Source organism: Struthio camelus, chromosome 13 (assembly GCF_040807025.1).
Source record: "Struthio camelus isolate bStrCam1 chromosome 13, bStrCam1.hap1, whole genome shotgun sequence".
Taxonomy (NCBI): domain Eukaryota; kingdom Metazoa; phylum Chordata; class Aves; order Struthioniformes; family Struthionidae; genus Struthio; species Struthio camelus.
Window position 1 is genome coordinate 7,842,207 of NC_090954.1, and position 24,775 is coordinate 7,866,981.

The 24,775-nt window shown below is 47.0% G+C and overlaps 1 protein-coding gene across 1 annotated transcript in view; it reads right to left on the reverse strand.

The window, feature by feature from the left end:
- Nucleotides 1-1,266: 1,266 nt before the first annotated feature.
- ADRB2 (adrenoceptor beta 2) overlaps nucleotides 1,267-24,775 on the reverse strand; it is a 38,850-nt gene continuing 15,341 nt past the window's right edge. The window contains exon 2 of the mRNA XM_009672471.2: nucleotides 1,267-5,090. Within this exon, the coding sequence (XP_009670766.2) occupies nucleotides 5,056-5,090 (35 nt within the window). The 3' untranslated portion in view covers nucleotides 1,267-5,055. The remainder of the gene's footprint in view (nucleotides 5,091-24,775) is intronic.

The following is a 24,775-nucleotide window of genomic DNA, read 5'->3' on the forward strand; positions in this document are numbered from 1 at the left end:
AAGTTTATTGCAGTTATGTACTGCAATATGATCTCCTCACAGCTCTTTTTTAAAGGATGGCTTTAAAGGTTTAGGAACCAGAAAGCTATTTGGACACGTTGTGGGACATCTGGAGACAGCGAGATTGTGCTCTCAGAAGATAAGGCTCAGTGAATCACTATTTGCCCAGTCCTGAAACCCAGGGCTGAGCCCAGAGCTTAGCAAAACCAAATATGAAATCTGGGGCATGGACAAAACCCATCCTGTTAGCTTGCTGGAGGCCTGCAGAGGTTTGACTAACCTCATTAATGGTGAGCGTGCATATGCTTAGGCCTGCACCTGGCTGGCACAGAACTGTGTGCCATAAGTGACTTTGGAAATGTCCTTAGAAAGCAGAGCATGAGAGATGCTAAGTGTTTTTATGGTACAATGTCACACTACAAGTGGAGGTGTGGCACTGTGAAGACATGCATGTGGTTACACAGCTCTCCTGCTTTGTTCAAGGCTATGTCCTTGATAAAAGACACACCAAAAACCTCTGGTATCTCTGTATGCTGGTCCCACCACAGGACCAGTCCCAGGGCTATGTGGATCTGGACCTGGAGTGTAGATGCTCCCTACATCCTGTGCTACATCTAAGCGCTGGGGAACAGTCTGCAGGCAGAATGCACAGCAAAACCTCTGCCTTGAACATCTTTATGTATTAAGGCCCTCCAATGTTTAAAATTGGGATGATTAATTGTCTAATCATGAATTCTGTTGGAAATGTGTCATTTTCATTCTTGCAGCGTGCAGGGACCAAATGCTTCCCGTGACAATTGCTTCTGAAAAGCTACAGTGCTGTCACTGTCACCCTGCCCCAAGTCAGTAAGAGAACAGCTGGGGACTCAAGCAGGAATGAAGGAGCCTCCTGCTGTACCAGTGACCTGAAGTTTGTGCAGAGAACTAGCATGCAGGACCAAACGCTGCTGCATGGAAGGGAGACTCCAGAGGCCTTCATCGTGATCCTGTGAAACCCTTGGGAGTCTCAGCATCCTCTCTGATCTGTCTTTTTTTCTCCTCTATGATTTCTTTGACCTGTTCTCCTCCGGCTCTGCTCCACAGTAGCTGAGGGATCTGTACCTACACACACCGCTTTTCTGTGGCTTGCCTCCTTTCTAGCCTTGTCCCCCAGCTCCCTTCCCACAGTGCCTGGAGATGCTGCACCGGTTAGCAGGTTCAGTCCTTTCCTTCAGCTCCGCATGATAAACAATGTGAAAAAAGAAAAAAGAGAAAGAGAGAGAGAATGAAAAGGAGCACTTTTGATGCTTTATTTGTAGGAACAATTTGTTCAGTGAGAAGAACAGAGCGCTTACAATCACAATAGTGCTCTAACCAAGCGCTGTACACAAAGGCCCCAAGCAAGCGCTCCACGTGCGTTCGCTCTGAATTCGCCTGCCTCTGCTGAGTGTTCGTGCTCCTCTCGGGGTGCAGGGCTCCGTTGCTGCGGAGCTGTGGCTTCAGCTGATGGAAGTGACTCCAGGCACCACCAGAATAAGCAGTGCCCAGACACTCGCTGCCACCACACAGAGCGTTATCCCCCACCACATGTCCCGGTATGGCTGCACAGGCAATACGGAGAGTCACCCACCTACCTCCGTTGCGCAGCGTGGCTTGGCTGAGGTACAGAATCTGTTGTTTGCTCTCCCTCGCAGGTTTTCGCTCCCTGCTGGGTAAAAGTGGTGCTCACTGCTGACTCTGGTCCACTTCTCAGAAACGTCTCCGGGCCCCCCTCTTACCCTGCCACGCATGCTCCGTTAGAGCTCAGGCACACTTCGCAGTCTGCTGGGGAGACTGCGCATCGCTAGAGGTCCTGGCTGCACCGCTGGTGGGTACAGATCCCCGACAAACTCTTCACCGCCGCATTAATAAGCCATTAGGCTAATTCTGTGCCAAGGTGTGGGAAGGACAGAGAGCAGGAGCATCCAGGGAGCCAGCGAGGTTCTTTGAGGAGGAAAGATGAATGCAGATCAAGTGGTAAAGCTTGAGCAGGACTTAAGGAACAACAAGTATTTGAAGAGGATCACTAGGAATGACGGAATGAAATTTCCTGGAGGAAATGCAGGCGGAATACTAACAGCAGCTTCCGACTGGGACTGCAGAGCAGTCCCCTGAAGGACAGCATTTTAACCCTGGTGTCAGGGGCGTTTAAAAATAGGCTCAGCACACCACTAGTGAATGTAATAACAAGCCTGAATGGCCACAGGCAGGTGGGTTTGTTATACATCTTTTCCATCTCCAGCTCTTACAGCTCTGCAAAGAAGCAACAGCAACAAACAGGTCACTGTTTTCAGGCCATGCTGGCAAATTATCACAGAAAGTGTATCTATTTCAGTTATTGCAAACCGCTCCTGCACAAGAGAGGATTTGTAAGAAAAAGAACTACAAAGATCCCGTGTGTCTTTCTAACCTGAAAGCTACTCCCAAGGGCAGTGTTTCCAGTACAGAATACATGACTAGAGGCAGCCAGGAATTTTCTGAGGAAACAGGCTTTTCTTGGGAAAGATTGCCGTTTGGCAGCCGCACCGCTTTGGACAGAGCTTTGGTGGGGCATTTCAGAGGGAGGGATGAGGGGGAAGTCGAGCTCCCCCAGAGCCTGCCCCGAGGGCCGCGGCGGGGCCGGGAAGCCCGGGCGCCCCGGCTCTCTGCCCGAGCGTGGGGGCTGCGGGAGTGCAGCAGGGCAGGAGAGAGTGTCCCTCCCCCACAGAAATGTCTCCTTTCTGCATCGGACACAAGTTTTTCATGGAGTGGGATATGCGATCGCGAGTAGTTGCTGCCAGCGTGCCAGTTCAGAGCCAAGCGGGGGGGACCAGCCAAGGCTGAGCACGAACTGTTAAGAACAGCTACAGCATTTGCTTAGAGAGTCTTAAGCATGCTTGTCTCAAACTGGCTGTGTTAAATGTGTAAATGAATTATCGCTTCTGGAGATCGTGGAAAAGATTGTCAGGCATCTAAACGTCTGTGCACCCCTTTCAGCACACTGGTTTGACTTGCCCTGGCTGCGGCTATGGCTCACTAAGAGCATCTGAACCCAGGATGTATGTATAGTAAATTTGCTTCATTATAGCTGTGAGCAAGGATTTGGGGGTAAAGCAGGAGCAACTCTCACAGAGACACGTGCCCTGCACAGCCACAGCTGCAAATAAAAAACTCTGGCTAGCAAGGCTCCCCAGAGCTTACGTAGCCTATAGATGTCCTGCTGTCCTTCCCAACAAGAGTTTGTCCAGCCTGTTCGTAATTCTCAAAGGACCAAAATCCCACAGTCACCCCAGGCAACATACTTCTGTTCTAACAGCAGCCATTTCCTCCTGCTTCATATGCACAGGTATCCACACCCTCTGTGTGTGCCTGGATCCGGCCCGTTCTCGGCATGCATCTGTCACGCTTTGCCCACGTAAGCCTGCTTATGCACTACTTGCTGTGTACCTTTGGCAAGGCCATGGGCCCCTCATTAACCCTTCGGCCGGCTTCCCCGGGGCTAACAGACGCCGACCACAGCCCCTCAGTCAGACGGCCAGCAGCCGCAATTAAATGCTCGGCTTTTATTTCACTAAGCCAACGCAGAGAGGAGGGCAGGCATTCATCCGCTCCCGTTTTTCAGATACATAACATGCACTCTTTCCTCTTTCGGCTGTGGATGTGTCCGGGGAGCCAGAGAGGGTGCTGTGTTAGCAGCTTTGCATCAAGCATCCAGAAAATAAATAAATAAATAAAATTGCACATGAGGGAGAGGTTTTGCGCTGGAAGCCCAAGAGAGAGAACGTGCAAGGCAGGGCTCCCGGCAGAGTTCAGTACTGGCACATTCTACCCAGATGCTCAGGAGCAGGTCAGTGAGCAGAGACCTACAGCCCTGCAGCTGAGCACAACAGTCTGCAGCCAGGATACTATTTGCAATTAAGAGGTGCAAGTTTTCCTGTGGTTTTGAACCAGTTTTTCCTTTGATTTCCTGTTTGAGCTTCTTTTACTCCTTCTCTCCCTGTTTCTTTCCTAGCTGAATCAATTTTTAAAAATCCGAGATGCAGGAACTGAGTGTCCAGCCTGCCCGTGTGCTCATTTCAACAGTAACAGGAGAGATCTGGATGCTCTGTAATGCTTTGGGACTCGAGTGTTCAAACTTGGCTCCAAAATGTGGTGATGTCGGCATGTGACTCCTTGCAAATTAAGTATCACCAGGCTCAAGCCTCTATCTCATCTAAGTCCAGGCACTGCAGTTTTGGATTTGCTGGCATAAAGAGTGTATGAAAGCCACGGTTAGGTCTGCACTGTGCAATGTCAGCCCCATCCAGCAAATGCACACTGCACTGAGCAGGATTTGTCCTATGCTAATACTTCTGTCTGCTTGTATAGGTCTGTGCCCCACATGAAGTACATGTAGAGCTAAAGAGAAAAAAGAGGTAGACAGGGAAGACACCAGTAGGAGAAGCCAGCACAGAATAAATCAAAGCAATCTTCCATGTGCCTTCTCTTTCTAGTCTTGGTCAGATTCTTTAATTTTGAGCCCCAGCCAGCATGCGGACAGGGCACTGTGGGCACATCCTAGTGGTCTCTTGACCTGACCGTAAGGCAGCGACCTTGCCATGTCTCTTTCAAACCAGTCACTGGAGAGGGCCAGGTGGTCCTGATACCCCCTTCCTTTTAAAGTGCTTTCCAAAGACGGTGTGACAGGGAAACCCTGCAGCACCTCTTGCGCTGACTTGGACATTCACCTCCTTCAGTTCACAGAGCTCTTGTAGCTTCTTCCCAGAACGAAGCTGGTTTCATATACAGTGACTCTTGGAAAGTGCCTCTCAATGCTGGTCTCCAATCTGTGTCCTCCACTGCTTGAAGTGCTGATAGAGCCTTTCCTGGTCCTCTGCTATTCCTTCATCAGCTTCTCTTCCAGCAATGCACTATGGGCTATGGGCTAGGATGAAGACATTTGTCAAGGCAATCACTTCCCACAGCATCCCCAGTCTCAGAGAAGCAAGGCCGTGCTCCCATTCGATCTCTACAGAGCCCTCAGGAGCTCAGGATGGTGAGGAAGAGAGTTCAACCCATTCAGCTCTCGACCATTCCTGGACACCCTGGGATCTCTGTGGGACAGAGAAAGAAAAAAGATGCATCAGTTTGGTACAGTAGAGGTTGGGGGAGAGCAGGTATTCAAATGCCAAACCAAGGAGACAGGTTGCACTTCCCCAGGCGCACACCATGACCAAGGACTGTATCTTAGCTTTCAGGCACTCACCTGCTACGCACCCCAAGCACTGTGCCAGCCACTGCCAAACACCCCCTTCAAGGAGCTAGTGGATGGATGAGCAGCAGGAGCCAGCCCACTCTCTTGGCCCAGTGAGCAGAGCTGTGCTACGGCTTCTCCCTGCCCATGCATGCCACTGAGTGCAGATAATGGCTGTGCCTCCTTGCAGTGGTGAGCTTCTGCTCCCACTGTTAGCAGAGACATTTCTGCAGTGATGTTGCGCTCCTGGGCTGTGTAACTGAATGATCTATCAAACCATTTAGCAGGGAACGCACCTTCTGGACAGCTGACTGCTTTAGTACCCAGAAGGTGAGTTTCCCGCAGTAGCTACCAAAAAGGAGACGATTGTATGAAATAATGGAAGTAAACAGATGCATCTCCATATATTCACTCAGGGCAGCTGCCCAGAAAATCAGAACTGCAGTTCATCATACTTGCTTCTGGTTTTAATATCTGTAAATCTATGAAAGGGAAGAAAAAGGGCCTTTTATTGATTATGGATATATCTGTATGATGATGGACATGTTAGATGGAAAAATGGGAAGTTAACCTTCAGATTGAGAAAAGAACAAGTATTTGATATACCTGTGCTTTTGTTTATTTGAAAGTGATAGTTTAATAAATATATGTGAAAGATTTCGGTTGTGGGGGGAAGGAGCTTTTAAAGATAGAATGAATCGGAAGAAAGGAAAAAAAAAAATCTCTGTTCCTTGGGAACACAACGTCTCCCTCAGAAGAATTTTGGGTATCCAGAATGAAGTTATATTTCTTGTGCAAACGGAAGTTGAAGTTCTGATATGAGAGAGATGATTTGCAACAGTGTCAGTCGCCAGTACCGCTTAAAAAAATCTATCCACACTCCATCTGCCCTGCAGAGTGTCTGTCCCTCCACCCTTCTTTTTTCCTTCCTTCCTTCCAGTTCAGAGCATCCCTGGCTCCGGTAATGTCTAATCTCTGATCAATTCTGCAAAACTTGGGGCTTATTCTGCACCCTGACGTGAGCAAGTGGGAGGAAGAGCCCTGAGTTCTCCGAGGCAAGCAGAGGATTTTTCAGGCTGCTTTGAGGAGTGGGTGGCAAAGCAGGAATCCAGAGAAAGAGGTTTTCTGTCGGAACAACAGCCTGGGACATGGGGCCAATTCAGCAACTGGAAAAATCTTTGCAATGAAGTAGCTCTAAGCACCAGTGACCAACAGGTCCTAAAAATCACCCGAAGCAACGATGACATTTTCACAGACTCATTTAGACTTGAGATTAGGCTGCCGTGGTGATTAATACAACTAGAAAAGTGACTTTCTGTTATCATTGTTTCAAAGAAAGGCAAACCCACCTCTGACCACAGCTGTGGAGGTGCAGGGGAGACTGACAGAGGAGGATATGTGTGCATGGGATTATTCAGTGATGGGCAAGTCTAAATATTAGGCTATAATACCTAAGGAAGCAGAGTTAAACTCTGAGCACAAAATCAACAGTACCCTGGAGAATTTCTTATTTCCAAGGGGGATTCTACACTGCACAAAAGAAGGAAGAAAAGTCTCTCACCTTTTATGTTTTGTCCTCCTGAAAAAAAAAAAGAGTCTACAGACTGACTTTACTTCTGCTGGTGCAACTAGTGCAGTGAAGTGTACACTGGGGCTGGCAATCATTAAACATCAAGCTAGGGAGAAACTGATTTGCTAAATCAGTTGGATTTAGATGATTTTGATATATTAACCATGCTATCATCTAGTTTTGCATACAGGGCACTGTATGCAACAATGTATCAACATCTAGTAATGTCACAACTGCAGTCCAGAAATCTTGCAAACCAGGAGCTCTTTAAAAAATCCTTGAGCTTTCCCATGTGGAATAATAACAGCTACCACAACTCCAATGACTTCCACAGTCAACAGCCCCATATAGTCATGCAGGACAGGACCAAAGGCTAACGGTTTAAAAGAGGAAGAAAACTACACCCAAATATGAAGTAACAAAGATGAAATCCATGACATTCTGCAATGCGGTATGCTAAGCACGATGGAGTTTTTCCAGAACAAAACTGGAATCTCTGCTCAAAGCTTCTCTGCCTTTTTCATGAAGTTGAAGCCAAAGGGCTCTTCTTCGACTCTCCTATAGATGGAGCTTTTAAGCTTACAAGGAAACTTGAACCATGCTGCAAACTCCAAGGGCAAAGTCGCTGTTTTAGAAAGAGTTTATCTGCAAAGGAGGGGGGAATAGGCTGAACAAATTGCATGTCTGCATTTAGAAAAGAGAGCCATGAAGCAGAGCAAGGTTACGTTTCTGACTCTGAATCCCTCAACCACTGTGCTTTAATTGCCTCTTTTTCTAATTGGAAAGAGCTTTGTTACTTGCAACGGAGCTACTAACCATCCTCACCCCTCACAGATCAGTCCCTGAGGTCCTGACTTAGTTCTTAGTAAGAACAACCTGAGAGAAGTCTATGCTTCTTGATAGCTGCATGTCTCATGACATTACTATTATAATTGTGATTTTTTATGTATTCTAAATCCAAGCCATGGAGTTTTGATAGGACACATAAGTCCTATGTCCTGTTCCTCCTCCCTCATTGGATAAGCTTCACTTTCATACTCAGGTTTCTATGGCAACAATCACAGTTTTGTTTCATGACTAGTAAACTGTGCAGTTTCCTGCCAGTGAACTCACTGGCTAAGTTATTCACTGCTACAGAGAACAAAAAGGGTGGGAAAACTTGGGTTGCGTTATCTTAGCTCTAACTATTTTCTTCTCTAGTGAGTAACACGGGGCTGCCTTCCACTCAAGCTGTGTGGCGAGAGAGGTGAGAACAGTGTACATGCAGGTGCCTCCGAGCTGGGGCAGGTACCATCCCTGGTGAGACCAACAGCCTGGGTCCAACTTGGCTATCCCGAGCTGCCTCACCCCACCTTAGAGTGGGCGTCCCTCCCCGTGGCTGCAGAGCAGGGCCTTGGGAACTGTGTCAAATGCTAACTGGGGACTGCTTGGAGGACGGTTTTATTTTCTCTCGTCTGTAGATGGTAGCTGTGTCCAGACCCTTGGACAGTAAGAACTGGGAAGGGATGAGCTGCAGTTCTTCTCAGGATTGTCCGGTTCTCCCGCTGCCTGTGACCTCTGCCATTGTGGGGGGAGGCTGCTCAGGGAAGAGAGCTGGGTAAAGCATGTCCTCTGTTAAAAAAGATGTAAAAAATAGGTGGAGGGCTTAGTTACCTAGGACTCTCATGGTCCTGTCCTGCTCTGTAACATCTCCAGGCTACCCAGTGGGTCAAACGGACCCTGTTTCGACTCACTGACTTTCAAACAGTTGTGCTACACATGGCTGCATTTCACCGCATGCAAACTGAGCCACTCAGCGCAAATGCGAGCTGTTAAAAAAGAAAGTCACTTAGGAACAATTAGAAGATTGGCCAGATGCCAACAGAACACTGCAGGCCAGCTGGTGTAAATCAGCTTGTCTCCATGGACTCTAATGCAGCAAGGCTGATGGTGGCTGAAGCAATCATTTGGCCCTACAATCTCCCAGCCAGCAGCCACCAGAAACCCAGGCCCTCCATGCCAAAGTTTCTTAAAAAAAAGCAAGGTTGTGTGGGAAACCCTACAGTTAACAGATTTCAGCACAGGTTTATACTGGGGAGCAAATGTTTGTCGGGGCAAGTCTCCATTTCACCTCTCCTTCTGCTTAAATCTGCAGTCTGCAGCCTGAAGCCACAGCACATCAGTGAGAGGGTCCAGGACCTCTTTTACAGCCAGTGTTTTTCACTTCTAGATCTATAGAGACAAGGCAGAAAAATCTAGAGAAGTCACCCCTATATGACTCCCCTGAAATGGTAATGCAACAAGATTTATCATTTTACATAGGAGCGTCGGTTTATTCTTTTTCTTCACTAAGGCACTCTCTGAGACTCAAGCTGTGGTTAAGGTAAAACTCATTTTCATCAATATAATGCCAGTGAAATCGGTGGAGTTGCTCTCCATTTCCACCAGTGTGTCCCAGAGCAAAACCTGGCCTGCTGTTCAGTAATGTAGTGCTAGTACATGCTGAGCCCAACTACTTTTGCTCTTTTTCTGGCGTAAATCAGCCGTGATATTCTGAAGTCAAGCAGTCTAATTTTCCTTTACACTGCTATTACAGCACTGACGTCAGTGGAGTGACTCCAGATTTATGCTAGTGTCATTGAGAAAGGAGTTTGACCTAGTTGATTTACCCCACTGTAAAACTATGTGCAAGGGGAATTGGGTGTGCAATACTCAGCCCTGTCCAGGCATTGATGGAAGACAGGGCTAGCTACCCAAATAATGGCATAGCCTGAAGAATCCTTATTTATGGTCTCAGAATATGTGCACACACGTAGGAAGGATGTTTGGAAGATGGCAATTAAAATAAACAGTGTATCACTTCTCCTAAACATCTGCCTTGTAAAAGCACAAAATCAGATGTTGCCCTGGAATGCTTGCTATTTACTGCCCTGGGTAACCCAGGGGAGCGCAGCTTGCATGACCTCTTCCAACATTTCCTCTGCCCTGAGACCTGAATTCCTTAGAGTTCACAAGACCAAATATAATTTTTAAAATAGAAGCCAACTGATGAAATCTTACAGTCTCTGTTCTTGACTGATGTCTGTTCACCTCTGGAAAACCTGGACTTACTCGCAAGCCAGACAAGAGACGACGAACTGCCTGCATCGCACAAAGCAACAGATGTGGTCCAGATATGGGCCATGGGCCAGGTGCATTCGTCTTGCTAACTGTGTAGCCAGCTGGATTTCACTAATTTACATTTCCTTATTTTTTATCAGTACAACCCTAGAAGAGGTGGAAGACTCATGATGAAATCGATTTTGTTCAGTAGTCCTACTAGGTCTTGGGCTTGAGGGCAGCCATTCTGCAGGGTAAAGAGCTGATGTGAAAATTAAAATGACCTTTTCAGTCAATGAGAACTGACTATTACCCACACAGTTACAGTAGGACTTAGAAGTGCCTCCTAAGGGATTTTTCCCAAGGGTTCCAAGGAAGGACAAAGAAGGAGAAATTCCTCCCTTAGCCCTAGGCTGTAGGTGGGCAGTACAGGATCTCCGTGATCTCTGCTGCTTCCTCAAGGCCATGGAAGGCTCTTAATTAACACATTCACCCTTTTGGGTGCGAAATGGTGGATCGGTGCCACAGGAGATCCTTCAGTCCTTCTTGCTCAGCTCATCCCAAATCCCATTTTATATGGATGAGCTCTATAGAGTCAAGATCCAGATGCCCCTGGGGCAGACGTGGCACAGATATGCTCTGAAACCAGTTTGGAAAGCTCAAAATGCCCAGGATTCTGCCTCATTAGGATGAGATTTGTTTCACGTAATTTGAGACATGTACACTGTGAAGATCTCCATCCAAGTTAGTTGTCTAGGTTCTCTTTATCACCAGAGGAGAGATACAGGCCCTACTAGGGGGGTAGTTCTCAAGCTAATGTAGATATCTGCAAGGCAGCTGAATGGCTCGTCTCCTGAACATCAGGGTTTAGGGTGGAGGAAGGGAAGGGCAAAATGGAGTTTCACTCTACAGCCTTCCAGTATCCCTACGTCAACAGGACAGTTGGCAACCTTGCATCACACAGTCTCTGCTTCTAAACAGGGCGCTCGGTGCAGGTTGTCTACAGATTGTCTCCTCTTCCCCTTCCTGCCTTTTCAATATCTCACTAGAAACTCTTGCTATTTTTTCACATTTCAGCAACCTGTCACCTACTATTTGCCAACAATTCTTGCTATAATCTTCAAGTAGCATATGTTAAAGTGCAGATGTCAAAAGCATCATAGGCTACAACAACATGAAATGAACCATCAATTGCTTCTTCACAGATCAAGGTAAAAGAAGAATCAGCTGTTAATGGGTAAGAAGCCGAGTTGTGTTTTTAACACAATGGCAGAATGTACACCAAAATATATCAACAAATCCCAGAGGCAAGGCTAATTTGTGACCAGACTTATTTAAGGAGAAAACTACATCTCAGAAGGAAGCACCTGACAGTGCCTCTGAACACTTTATAAGGTATCAATCAACTCAGGAGCTAGTATTTCTCCTCTGTCCTTCTCCTTTGAATCAGTTTGCACTTATTTTATACTCCTTCCCCAAGAGCTCTCTTAGGGGAACAGGGATCCAGCAGCTGATGCAGCCAAGACAGACTTTCTGATACAACTTCCCAGTCAGTCTCAGCCCGAAGTACAAGCCACATTGTGCCCTCCTAGCCAGGCACTGATTTAGCTTAGCATTTCCACTTGTTGGTAAGTTATCAAACCTCTTGAAAGATCTAAGTCCTGTGTCATTTATCATTGGTTAGAGAACATAGATTTCCCACCCCAGGTTATCTCTCGGGTGCGCCAGGGTCTCAGTGAAGATCACTGGCTGTTAAATTGATGCATGTGACAGTCCCACCATTAAATCCCGAACCTGGATCCTCATTTACTTCAGTGAGAAATTATGCCCACATGGAATTCAAGTTTTAAAAGACTTCTCTTTTTTCTGGCAGTGGATCATCAAAGTAACTCTGGAATGTAGCCAGAATGTGGAGCAGCTGCAAAGCAACAGGATTTTAAAAGCCATGTTATCTTATTTCTCTCTCTTCTTTGCTTGCCCCAGTTTTTCTGAGAGGGGTTGTTTGTTTCTTTTTTGATTTGGGGGAAAGTGGAAAGCAGATTGTTTGCTCTGCTATTTTAATCAGTGAACAGATTAAAGGGGGTTCCCAGAACAGCAACAATTTTATTTGAAGTTGTAAAATCAAACTGTAAAATCCTACCCCCCAACAGGAACTCTTGACTGGTAGAGAGTGGAGAGTTAGGAGACTTGTGCAATGTTTATTTGGGGGAGGGGTGTTGTTTTTCGGCAATTAATGATTTTTCCTCCCTGCATTTCCCTAGTAATAGCGCAATGTGCTAGAATGTGTACTGCTCTTGTGCCCTCAACTCTGTGCAGTTGATAGACTTCACTCCACTGTTGCAACTGTGAGTTGGCTCTCTGTGAGTTGTAACTACCAGTACAAAAGGAAAGACTATAGAAAGGGGAAAACACCTTCTGAAGCTTTAATGGAAGAGGTTGACTCTGAAACATGACCAACTGCATGCACACAAGATGTAAGGCAAATCATTTTCTTCACAGAGGGGAGTACAGGAACAAGACTCTGTGGAAAAGCTCCAGCAAAACTAGTGACAGGCACTCTGTCCACACGCAGACAATGTTTTTGTCTCGGTTTGTGGCATGTTGCAATTTCCTCTCTTTTCTGTGATGCCAGCATAGAGTAGACTTGTCCTTAAGATGGGTTTACATTCAGCTTCACGTATAGTTGTTTCAACTACTACAGACTTAAAAACAAACAAACAAACAAAATGCTGCAATGAACTGAAAAACCTCCTCCCCACAGGAATAACAGAATAGTCAAATAGCACCCTTGCTCCTCCATATGTTTCTGTACTCAGCACCCTATCGAAGGAAGGTGCTGGGATGGGATTTCAGCCCCCTTCCTGCCCCAATGAAAGGAGACATAGAAAGGGGTATTGATAGTTAACACACCCTGAGTCCAATTAGCATCTCTCAAAAGCTGTTGGCCCAGGCTGACTTCCCTGCTCCCTGCTCCTCAGTTGAGCACAGCAGCTAGATCAAGAGGCATCATCATTGCCAGAATCAGTAGTGGCAGTGGGCCTCCTGGGCTGCATTAGGAGGGGCATTGCCAGCAGGTCAAGGAAGGCCACCCTTTCCCTCTGCTCAGTACTAGCGAGTGCTGGGTCCAGTGCTGGGCTCCCTAGTACAAGAGAGACATGGACATACTGAAGCGAGTCCAGCAAAGGACCATGAAGGTGATTAAGGGATTGGAGCATGCGACACACAAAGAGAGGCTGAGAAGGCTGGGACTGTTCAGCCTAGAGAAGAGAAAGCTCTGAGGGATCTTATCAATGTGTATAAACACCTAATGGAGGGGTAAAGAAGATAGACTCTTCTCTGCGGTATCCAGTGAGAGGACAAGAGGCAAAGTGCACAAACTGAAATATAGGAAACCCATTTAAACAGAAGAAAAAACTGTTTCCCTGTGAGGGTGGTCAAACACTGGAACAGGTTGCCCAGTCTCCACCTGTGGAGATACTCAAAACCCAACTAGACACAGCCCTGAGCAACCTGCTGGAGCTGCCCCTGCTTTGAGCGGGGGAGTTGGACTAGACGATCTCCAGAGGTCCCTGCCAACCTCAGTGATGCTGTGATTCTGTGAAATACAGCAGGCAGGAACATTGCTGTGAGCCAGGCACAGAAGGCCTATGTGACATGAAAAAGGATATACATGAAGACATCACCAGCTCTTCTTTCCTGCCAGCCAGCTATGAAGCAGCAAAGACTACCTCCTAATTTTCCTTTGAAATGTCTAGACGTTGCCCTCTGGGTAGCACACTGAGTTTGCAGGGCTGGCAAAACACGTTAGGTGCCATGCTGGAGCAACGGGGCATTCCTGTGGCAATTTTTCTCAAGGGCTCTTGAGGCTATTAGTGAATTCCAGCAGCGAGGACCCTTCAGTAGAGTGTCACTCCCGTATTTGAGTGGCAAAGTGTTGGCGACATAGGGCACTACCAGGTCAAGTAGAGACCCACCACTGATTTCTTTACAATGGTGTTTTCCCCTGTTAATTCACAAGTTCTCAATTTTTCTGCTATGCTGCAATTCATTTGCTGTGTGGACTAATTGCAAATAAATAATCAAAGAACTAGCCCATGATGGAAACTGCTATGCTGAAACTGGCAATGCTCTGACTAGAGAGAATGGCAGGGTCGTTTCTCAGGTTTGATGAGGTGGGATCCCACTTCCAGCCAAGAGGAAAGTCATTCTTTGAGGCTCATCCGGTTCCCTTCTGGGCCATCCAACACAGAGTCAGTAAGTACTGAGCTCAGGAGTGTTTGGAGTGACAAGGCTGCCAACCCTTGTGAGACGGTCCTGGCCACAGTCAAGACAACCACACTGAAGAGCCATTATGAGAGAAATTAAGCCCAAGTGTCTTCCCTGTCCTGCTTTTAGATGCAAATCCATATGTGAGAATAACAAAGAATAGGCCCCTGGGTGAGAATGGGCCTGGAGCAGGACAAAGAGTGACACTCAGTGCTTACCTGTGAATGCCTGGTGGGACTTTCACATTAAAACAAGTACTAAGTTTTAAGGAGGAGAAATCTCTGGCTATTTGGCTTCAAGCAAGGAAAATACTCCTCCAGACTTAGAGTCATTGTTTGTGGAATTAAAGTCTGAACTCTGATTTCCCCCAACTGTTCAAACTCTCCACTGATTTCTGGGAAACTTGTAAATGGAATCTGGGTGGTCTGTTTAATTGTTTAATGCAAAATAACCTGGGGCAAGGGGGAGCAGGGGGGAGAATACAAAAGAACTTTTTATTTTTTAAAGTCCAATAGTGTCACAAGGCAGATTGCTGGTGATGCCAGGGAGATGCACCCAGCTTGCTGCCAATGCACTGAGCACTCAGTCAGAGCTTGTTTTTTACCCCAGCAAGGAAAGCAGAGATATCCTCTCCCCGCAGTGCCTTGTGGTATGGAGAGACACAAGAGAGGATCCTTCTCAGCTCTGTTGAGGGACCTAATGGATTGATAGCAAAACTCCCGGTGCTCAATTGCTCCTAAAGGTCTGATTTGAAAGAGCAAACACTGGGAAATAGGAGTAAAGCTGGCTGTCACCTCCAGGTGGCTTAAGAGAAGCTACATGAAGCTGTTACCATGTCCCTCAAGCTACTTCCATGCTTTTTTTCTTTCAAAGATCCAACAGGTAACAAGCAGAAGTAGCAGAAGCTTTCTTTTTACTGGATAAAACTGCAAAGAGGGAACTTTTCCTGTGCCTAGAATATCATTTCTGGTTAAGAGAGATGAAGCCAGACTCAGAGACCCAGCCCACAACCACTGAGTCAGCTGGCGAGATAAGGCAATGGGGAAAGAGAACGTCCAGGTCTCTGCTTCCGATTCACTGACCAACAGCCAAAACAGCTGTCTCTTGGTCATTCAGAGTGGGGAATCTCTCCCTTTGGAGGAATTTGGTGTGTTTCCTACATATATACACCCATAACTGTCAGTCTTATTTACCCAGATTGTTCTAACCTAAATGCTGCCTCACTGATTGAACCAAGTATTTCCAGGACAGCTCTCAGCTTTGAACATGGGACACAGACATAGTGGAATTCAGGACAGGTGAAATTTAGCCCTACTGTGTGCCCCTTCAGAAACACAGTTAACTAACATCCAAGTCTGTGCTTTGCTGTGAACATTTGTGATGCTGCTGTGGTTCCCTTGAGACTCTTCCTGGAGGGAAGAGAGAGAAAGAGAGTCTCACTGTGCCAGACAAGGAGGACATCCTCTCTCCATCTCTCACGTGCATTTCTGCTCTGTGGCTGTCTCTCTAGCAGGCGTAGTTCCCCTGTGAGACTCCAGTGTAGATGATCTCTGATCTCTGATCCCAAGGGCACAAGTGGAACAGACTCAGATGTGGGAAATGGTTTACAACTTTAAAGCCAAGTCCCTTATCCCCACGCAGCCTATGACCCCTGCATAAGCTGCAGGACTAGGCAGAGTGCAAGAAGGCTGAATACAACACCTTCACCACTCCTACGAATTGCAGTGCCCTGGTGAGCCACAACAGCACACTTGATTTGCTGGGAACTTGCTACTGCTGGAATTTCCTTCTGTGCTGGGGAGACGTGGAGCCTAGCAGAGCCTCACTGGGGAAGGGGAGGGTTGGTTTGTCTCCATCCAGCTCTGATACTCTCGGCTGGACTTTCAGAACATGCTCTTCCCGCTGCCCAGCCTGCCTCTGTGCTGCTGTTCTCCTTCCTCACTTGAACCACAGAGCAGAGTGTGGTCCCCTGCTCACAACCCGTCCAGCATACCGATGACCAGGAGGAAGGCATTAGCCTGTTTATGTCAACACAAAAATATTTCCTCCATTTTCAAAACAGTGCATTTTATCTGCTGATCTCAAAGCACTCTGGAAAGAGGCATTATATCTCCCACCCAGCAGATGAGATGTTATGATCTGACCAAGGTTGCTCAGCAAGCCAGTGACTGAAGACCAGTTTCTAGATCCTCCAGTCTCAAGCCAATTCTCAGCACAGCTCTGACATCTCTGAATGAATGTGTGAGCTAATGCTAATACTACAAATACAAATGTAATACTACACCTACAAATGAAAGGCCAGCCTTTTCCCTTATGACAGCTTAATCTCCAAAACCATGTATTATCCACCTATTTAATTTATTGGGATTGGGATGTGGTAAAGAAGACAGAGGACACGATAATGGTTGACCAGGGGAGATGATTATGGGAGAAAGCACATGTTGTTAGTTCTTGGGATTCTACATTACACTGTTGTATTATACAAATTCACATTCAGGGAGAGCATCCAGCCCATGGGACAGATCAAATCCACCTATTCCTAAAGACGAATTTGGTGATGTATTTTTAAGCGTCATCATTTGGAAAGGAAAGAGGAAGTCACCAATATCAGTTCTGTTCATGTTCTCCTACTGCGGGCTATGTGACCACACTGAGTACAGAGAGGTGTGGTCCCATTTCAAAAACACTCCCAGAGTATTTCAGAGGTTGTTCAGGCCAGACAGTCTGGGTTTGTTCAAGGGCTCACCCTGCTTTAGTCACACTGTGGCAAGTATACACATGGAAAGGGAAGTTTCTTTAATGAATGGGAATCAAAGTAGAAAGGGAAACTGGTGAAATACAATGCCTCAGCAGGGCAGAAAGTGGTCTCTCCTCTCTGGAGTGACTACGGCACTCATAAAGGTCAGGGTTTCTTTTTTAGAGCCTTAAATTTTGAAGACATTTTACCTGCCACTGGAAAGTAACAGATATGCTCCTGCCCTTCAGAGTAGCCAACAACAGCTTGAAAACCTGACACTGGCACAGCCGCTAAAGGCTCAGAAATGAGCAGGCAAACAGAAAACTATATGAAAGAAGAAGAAAGAAAGAAAGAAAAACCACAGGCTTTTGAGGTTTTCTTAACACAGACACTGGAAAACTCTTACGGTTTTCTAACACTTGGGGGAACAGCAGTTATGTAACTGTGAGTGATTCAGCACCAAGAGACCATTTGGAGACAGCAAGTCCTTTCCTCCCAGTGTCGGTGCCTACCCGGCCAGAGTACAGAAATAACAGAAGGGGAATATGAACAGCCTGGCCTTCTCGGTTTGTCTGGGAAAGGTGGAGGTGACGTTAACCCTCTTATAGCTGGCATCCTTCCTGGCATACATCCTTGGTCCGAAGGGGCACCGCATAAAGCAACTCGACACCCTGCTGGGGGCTCTCAGGCTGTTTTCTCTGCAACTGTAGTTTCTCACCTCTTTTTCCTGCAATCAAAGAAAGCCTGGAGACTCCTGAGTAGCAATGAAGGTGTCCTGCTCTCGTCTAGCTAGAGAGTAGTGAGGCATCAGTGAAGGAAACTGTACGTGGCCGAGCCTTGCAGAGCTGCAGAGTACAGCACTGAAAGCATATCTGGGGCTGGTGGATTCCAGCACGATGCTTTCTCACACATAACAACAAATGGAAAGTCCTACTTTGAAGACTGAACAGCATGTTAGGCCTATTGGACATTCTTCTAGGAGCCTATTTCTGAACTACCCTTACATACCGGTGCATGGCTTCACTGTACAGCATCTAACGGCGCTCCTTCCCTTCTTCCTCCTCAGACAATACGTAATTACCTAGAAAAAAGAACCTATCATCTTTCATCTCACTTAGACAAGAGTAACGTAAGGGTAACAACATTCATTTCACCCTGTGTATGCCGGAGTTACACAAGCAACTTAAAGAGGAACCTAAGCGGCATTTTTCTGTAATCATGGCTGTATTGTCGTTTGGAGGATATTGCTCCTGGGAAGTCCAGGGGCTCTACCATCCCACTAAACCAGCAAGGAACATATTAGAAATACATGACTGTGTGGACAGGAAGAACAATGGAGCCCTGGTTATCCGTTGTCTCTCTCCCTTGTGCAACAAATCTCTGGTAACTTTTTCAAAAGTAGCTCTGGAGCTTAAGGCCCATTTTCAAAATTGCCTTGGGAAATTGTCCACTCCCCACATAAGTAGATGTTATTTGATGAGAATAAGTAGGATTCCTTTTCCCTTATCCTGCTCATCCACATTAATGGGTGGAGCACAGAGGTTTTTGCCAGGACTGATAAACACTCCCAGCTTTTACAGGGCTAAACCTGTATGGAGAATGCGAAGACTCACCACAGCTGAGTTCATACAACACTGTGGTTTCCTTCATCAAAGCAAAACTACATCTGCCCAAGCAACGGTAGGCACAGTGAGGTGCTGGCCACAGCTGATGGTATCGCAGACAGACACAACACAGCTCTGTAGGAGGCCAGCAACGCAGCTCTGCCACACAAACAGCATGAAGGCAGCAGCCTGGAATCCATGGGTGGGGTGGGCATCATATCTGCATAAATACAAGAGCAGCAAGAAGGCCTGTTTTCCCAGAGCCTCCTTCTGACTTTGTGATTGCACCACATCAGCCCTCAGGGGCTTTTCTGCATTTCTCCCTGGCAAGCACCATCTTAAGTGAGTGAGCAAATGGTTGGCATCTGCCACTGAGATATAAAAAGACTTCCATATGAGGTGGAGCTCAGCTTGTTGATGAGCTCATGGTTTCAGTCATGGTGACCTGTTGCACTTAATGGATGCACCCATTCCTTCAGCACCCCTGATCTCACCCTGCTTCATCAGCAGCTGTTTCTGTCTTCAGCTGGCTTTTCAGCCAGGGAAGCTAGGATCTCCTAACCCATTGCTTTCCAATGCAAACCTCAGTCGCACATAACACAACAGCAAGACCCATTCTCCTGGTCCCCGGAAAGGTTGCTGGAAGTGAGACAACCTTTGAAGAAGTTAACAAAAGAAGAGATTAAAAAAAAAAAAAAAAGCAAAGCCTCTCCCACAACATTTAGAAATGGCAAGTGCAGAATCTCAAGGGGACACTAATTTCAGTTATCTATTCAGTTATTTCAGTTATCCTGATTTCCTTGCTCTTTAGGAAGGGTCAGATCCTACCTCACAACACCATGACCTGGAAGCAATTCCAAGTTGTGCTGTGAAATTCAGCTGTAACTTGAACCCTCTTTAAAAATGGCTGATCCCAAGACTTCTGCAGGAATGACAACATGGGTGTTTGTGAGGGGTTCCACCAGTCTGCCCACACTGCTCTGTTGGTCCAACACAGAAGAGCTTTCAGGTTTATTGTATTTTAATCTGTTTCATAGTTTGACAGCACTGAAATCTGAAGGCCTCCAGCATCCTATTGGAGACTTACCAGCAGCTCTATAAAGTTGTTTGATTCTTCCACATTTGACTCTGACATATAAAGGCTCACTATTATGGTGAGAGGAAAGAGCAGGGTTCAGGATCACTGGTGTTTCTGACTGTGTGCTAAAATGGCCAATAAAGAACCAGTGATGTGCTATGAAACAGTAGTAGTTTCCACGGCATGGAAATCCATCCGGAGAGAGTCAGTGAGGAAATCATAACTGAGCTTTTCATAAATTACTGAAAATCAGATGTTAACAACTTCCATGTATGGAAGATAAAAGGTGGAGCAGGTGAGATGCATACGTATATTCAGTTCTATTAATCTTGCTTCATAAACCAGTCCAGCCAGACAGTCAGCTGGACTCAGCAGCTCATCTTGCAGTTGTCTCTATTATTAACAATAATAGGCCTTTCTATTTGCATTGCAATCCTTTGTGGGCTGTGAATGCGGACCACAACCCCCACAGTGAGAGGCACGGCAGATGAGCAGGACAAACCGCACAAGGTGACAAGGCAAACAGCATCCTGCTCACACCCTTCTTGAGCAGAGGTGCTCAGAGGGAAGGTGAGTACATGCTACTAGCCTCCACAACAGTTCACGCTGAATTCTCCAAAATATATAGCAAAAGCTAACAGTTTTAAGCAAAAATGTATACTCCGTTTCAAAGGGGGACAATCTACGGCAATTCTGTACTACCTTAGGAATCAAAGGTAGCGATCAAAGTAGTTCTCTCAAGATTTACTGCTTGCATAGTTAAATTCATCAGACAAAAGGAGGAAAGAATGGGGGGGAATGACACGACAATAAGGAGCTATTCAAAAGCACAGGAAACACAAGAGCATGAAGGGGCTGGCTTTGGTATTTGAAGCCGTATAGATACGAAAGAAAAAAAAGGAAGACGGTAAACTCTTTGACCAATGCGGACCACACTGTCAGCACTGAACAAATGAACTACAAAAGGGATTGACACATAATAATGATGAGCAAAGCAGTAAAAGGGAGGGGACATAGGAATAGGAAACTATGTGTCTCTGAGATGTCGTGGACTGTTCTCTCCAGGGAAGAGGTGAGCACCTTTGCCCCTGATTGGGGCAAAGACAGCACGAAATACTCATGGGTGACTTCTGAGCTCCACACTCATATCTATGTTTACACTGTAGCGGAGGAACACTCCAGCAATGCACAAAATGACCTAACAGGTCTAGTTTCTATTAGTCATTTACTTGCAACAAACAGTAATTGGAATTCCTGGCTAAAATCACTGGGGATTTCCGCAGGCAAAGCCATAGCTTGGACCTGGCTTTGCTGATGCTATAATTAGCATGTGAACAGAAAAGTGTCCATTAGCATCTGCCGACTTCTCTGGCCTGATTCGCGTTGATGTCCATGATGCAATTGCTTCCTTAGTGCTGGTTTCTTGTGTCACCGACAGAGGAATGCGGCATCCCTCAATGAATCATGCAAGGAGCAGGGGGGAAGGAAGGAAGTTCTCTACAAACAAAACCCTTTTCGTAATCAGCTGAAGGAAGGAAACAGGGGGGGGGGGGGGGGGAGGAAAGAAAATTTTAACGAGTACTTAGGGTTAAAGAAAATGAAAAGCTTTTGCAGGGGATGCAGTTACTTTTAAATTAGGCAGGATTACTCAAGGCTAACTGACAAATGTAACACATGACGGCTTGCTACTGCTACTAGGTAAGGGTTGCTCTCTTGGCACAAATGGTTGCATCTCATCCTTCAGAGATCTAGTCCTGGTCTCTCATCCTGTTGGCAGTGCGGCATAATGACATAATGGCAGTTGTCTTACAACCTCACAGCACTCTAGGTAAGCTCTGGCAAAGTAAACAAAACGGTTTAGTCGTTCAGTGAAAGTGTGTCAGGCTGAGGTTTAGATTCCTGCTGAGGAAGCCAAGAAATGACAATATCTGGCAGTTGTGAAGCACCTTCTATCCAAACTCCCTGATACCCTTTGCAGAGGCATTGCCCTTCCAGGCACCGGGTGCCTGGCAGGCTCCATTTCACAGGCAAGTGCACTGAGGCAGCGAGATGTGAAGTGAGTCACCCCCAGCTGAGCGCAGACTTCAGATCTCTCAGTTTCTTATCTGGTGCCTAAATCGTAGATGTTTGTCACTTCAGAACATGGTGAGCTTTTCATGCCATGTTTTTTCTTGCAACTCAGCAAGTACCCCACATGAAAGCCATGTGGCTTTAGGTAGACGTTTGAGGTCTTGAGGAATTATCTACAGAGTCTGAAGAAACATTTTGGCACCACTGACTCACACGTGTTTTAGTAACACCACAATCTCCGCCCAGTCACAATAAAACTGCTTCTCAGGGAGGGCTACAGACACTGGAGAGCAAGGGTATCTAGACATTACTCCCTGGGTGCCTTGCACAGCAGGACAAAGCCAGTCCGGACCTGAACTGTGAACAGATTCACTTCCCAAATGGGCCAGGGTCTTACTGAGGTCCCCATCCTGCCAGGCTCCCACCTCCTGTAGGACACCTGACTTTCCTCCAGGCACGGGGCAGCCATAGGCTCCTCACATCTGCTGGAGCTGCTAATGGCAAAACCACCTTAGCAGACTGATGTCTGCACTAGCCACTCAGCGCACATGCACATTACCGCAGGCACTGGACTTAGCACAGCTGCAGCAGCACTGGGCTCCATATGGTCCCACTTGTTGCGCTAACAAGCATGCTTGATGGGCATCCTAGAAGAGTTTAGCTACGCTGACCTGTTCCCTCCTAAACCGTGACTGCTGGCTGGCACATCTTGCTTTGTGGAGCTGTCGAGCTCATTCGTGGGGGTCAGAGGCTTGTCATCCACACTCTAAGCTGAGCCTATTCACCGGGGCTTTTGCCACTGACCTTGAGCGCAGCCACTGAATCTTCCTCGCACAGCCAGCCCTCACCTGGCAGAGGCTCTTGGGAGATACCCCAAAATAATTTTTAAAAAGCAAACTAAGAGCCACAGAACTTTTGGGCATGATATTGATGCCAAAACCCAAGCAGTGTCTCCAGTGCTGCCTGGGTACCGAACCCTTCCCTGCAGCTCTCCTCCCGCGAGAGGCAGCCACTCCCCTCAGGGGAAAACCCCATTTTCCCCACTTGCCACCTCACAGCTGCATCTCCTGCTTATCACCAAGGCCATGACCATGTCAGGGCAGGGAGAAGGTTGTCCTGGTTTGTCTCTGTATCTGTCAGACACACTCACCACAGAGGCACATGTAGTTGCAGAATGACAGAAATGCCTGCTTCACGCCCTCCCTAATTACACCTTGGCAGAACAGCCTCTGAGAAAGAAGCGACCTGACTATTCATTGTAGAGGAAAACATAGCTCTGCACAAACTCGGGAAGGAACCCAGGGAATGAGGTGAAATTGTGAATGTATTGCTTCATATAGTCCTGCCTCATGCCAAGGCTCGGGAGGGGAGTCTCCAAACACACGGGCTTGTCTCGAAGTCTTCTATAAGGAAGAGGAGGAAAAGGATGCTTCAGCAAGAAGCAGGCTAGAGGACTCAAATGCCCCAACTCCAGAGGGGGAGGGATGGAAAATAAGGGAAGTAAGGAGGGTATGATAAGACTGACAATATTTTTTTGGAAAAGGATAACAGGCTGCCTTCGTCTGTTGTCCATCACTGCTTTGCACTGGGCACCTCTATCTACAGGAGGGGAATAGAAAGCACATTAAAAATACATTTTTTTAAAGCCACCTTCTAATTTTTTTAGCACTTGTGGACATCGGAAGTTAAAAATTCCAGTTAATGCCAGCAAGAGAACAAACAGGCACTCTACAAGCATGTCTGCCCCAAAGTTTGCAAATCAGGCTCCTGATCACCCCAGCTATGGATTTTATTCAAAAAGCAATATATTTGGCAGAGATTTTTTTACTGGCTGTTTGATTTGTGGTCCTTTGAGAGGCATGCACAAGCATTTCACCCCACCCATAAGAGCTAGGAGCTCTTCTTTAAAAAAACGCAAAGAGGGATCGCCAGGTTTTTCACATGACTCCAGCAGGTGAGGCTCCAATAAAACACCGTCTACCGGGAAACTCGTAATCGCCCTGTGAGGCTGTGCAGCACAGCCCTCCTCCAATCTCCCTTCCTGGCCAGCCTGCTCTGTGAAACCCTTCTTTCCTTGGACACCTACCACTCCAGCTGGTTAACTAGCAGTTCCCCCAGCCCTGCACCACCATACACTCCGATTGCTTCAAAGGCAAGTAGAGAGGCTGCTCTGCTCACCTTGAAATAACTGCCCTGGGCTCCTGCATGCCCTGTGGCACGCAGTCAGATGAAACCCCGCAAGCTTTGTTTCATCCCTAGGTAGGATACACTTTTGTGTGGGTGCTGTAGTGTTTGATGATAGCACCTGACTCTAAAACCTCCAGAGCGGAAAGTGCAAGTCTGTACCCCAAATTCAAACAAATGCGCAAAAATAGTGGGAACTGTAGGAGGTTCTTCTGACCTATAAATTGGGTGGACAGCAGGGAGACACAACACTTAACCACCTCCTCGCCAGCGTCACTGCTTCGATCTAGAAAAAGGAGTTGGTATAAATCCAGTTCTAACACTACCTACTTCTGGATCCACGGGGACACTGTCATCACCTCTAACACCCACACGCTGAAACTGCTGCCCACGGGAAACTTGCCTCCTGGCAACTTCTGTCCCTGCAGCGCTGAACAGAAGTAAACAGCAGGAACAGCCTGCTAGAGACGGCTCTTTCTTACGGCCGCATGGGTGAAACTGGCTTTATCCCCTTTTCCACCATCAGAGCACCTGCTTGGATCCAAGAAAAAACTTTCCTGACATGTCAGGAGAGTTTGGAGAGGCATTTCACAAACAGCAAAGATCAGTCATGCTTCTGCGCTCAGAGCTTTTACTCTTGGATGCAATGGGCTACGCTCATTGCTAGCACAGAAAAGGTAATGTATGCTAGTCTGTCAGCCACGTAGGCTCCCACGTATGCATCATGTTGGCAAAACATAGCACCCATGCCAAGATTTCTCTAGGTGGTCATTGTCTGGACCAGCTGCTCCTGGCTCCCCACTGCCAGCTAAGCGCAAGCGTCAGTGCTTAACATAGCAAAGCGAGTGTGAAATGAGGCTCAGGGCTCGCAGGGAAACGCTGCGAGAACAGAGGTGGAGGCGAGCTGACATCATGCAGGGATGCTCCTCACGTACCTCCCCCAAACCACAGCCAGGCA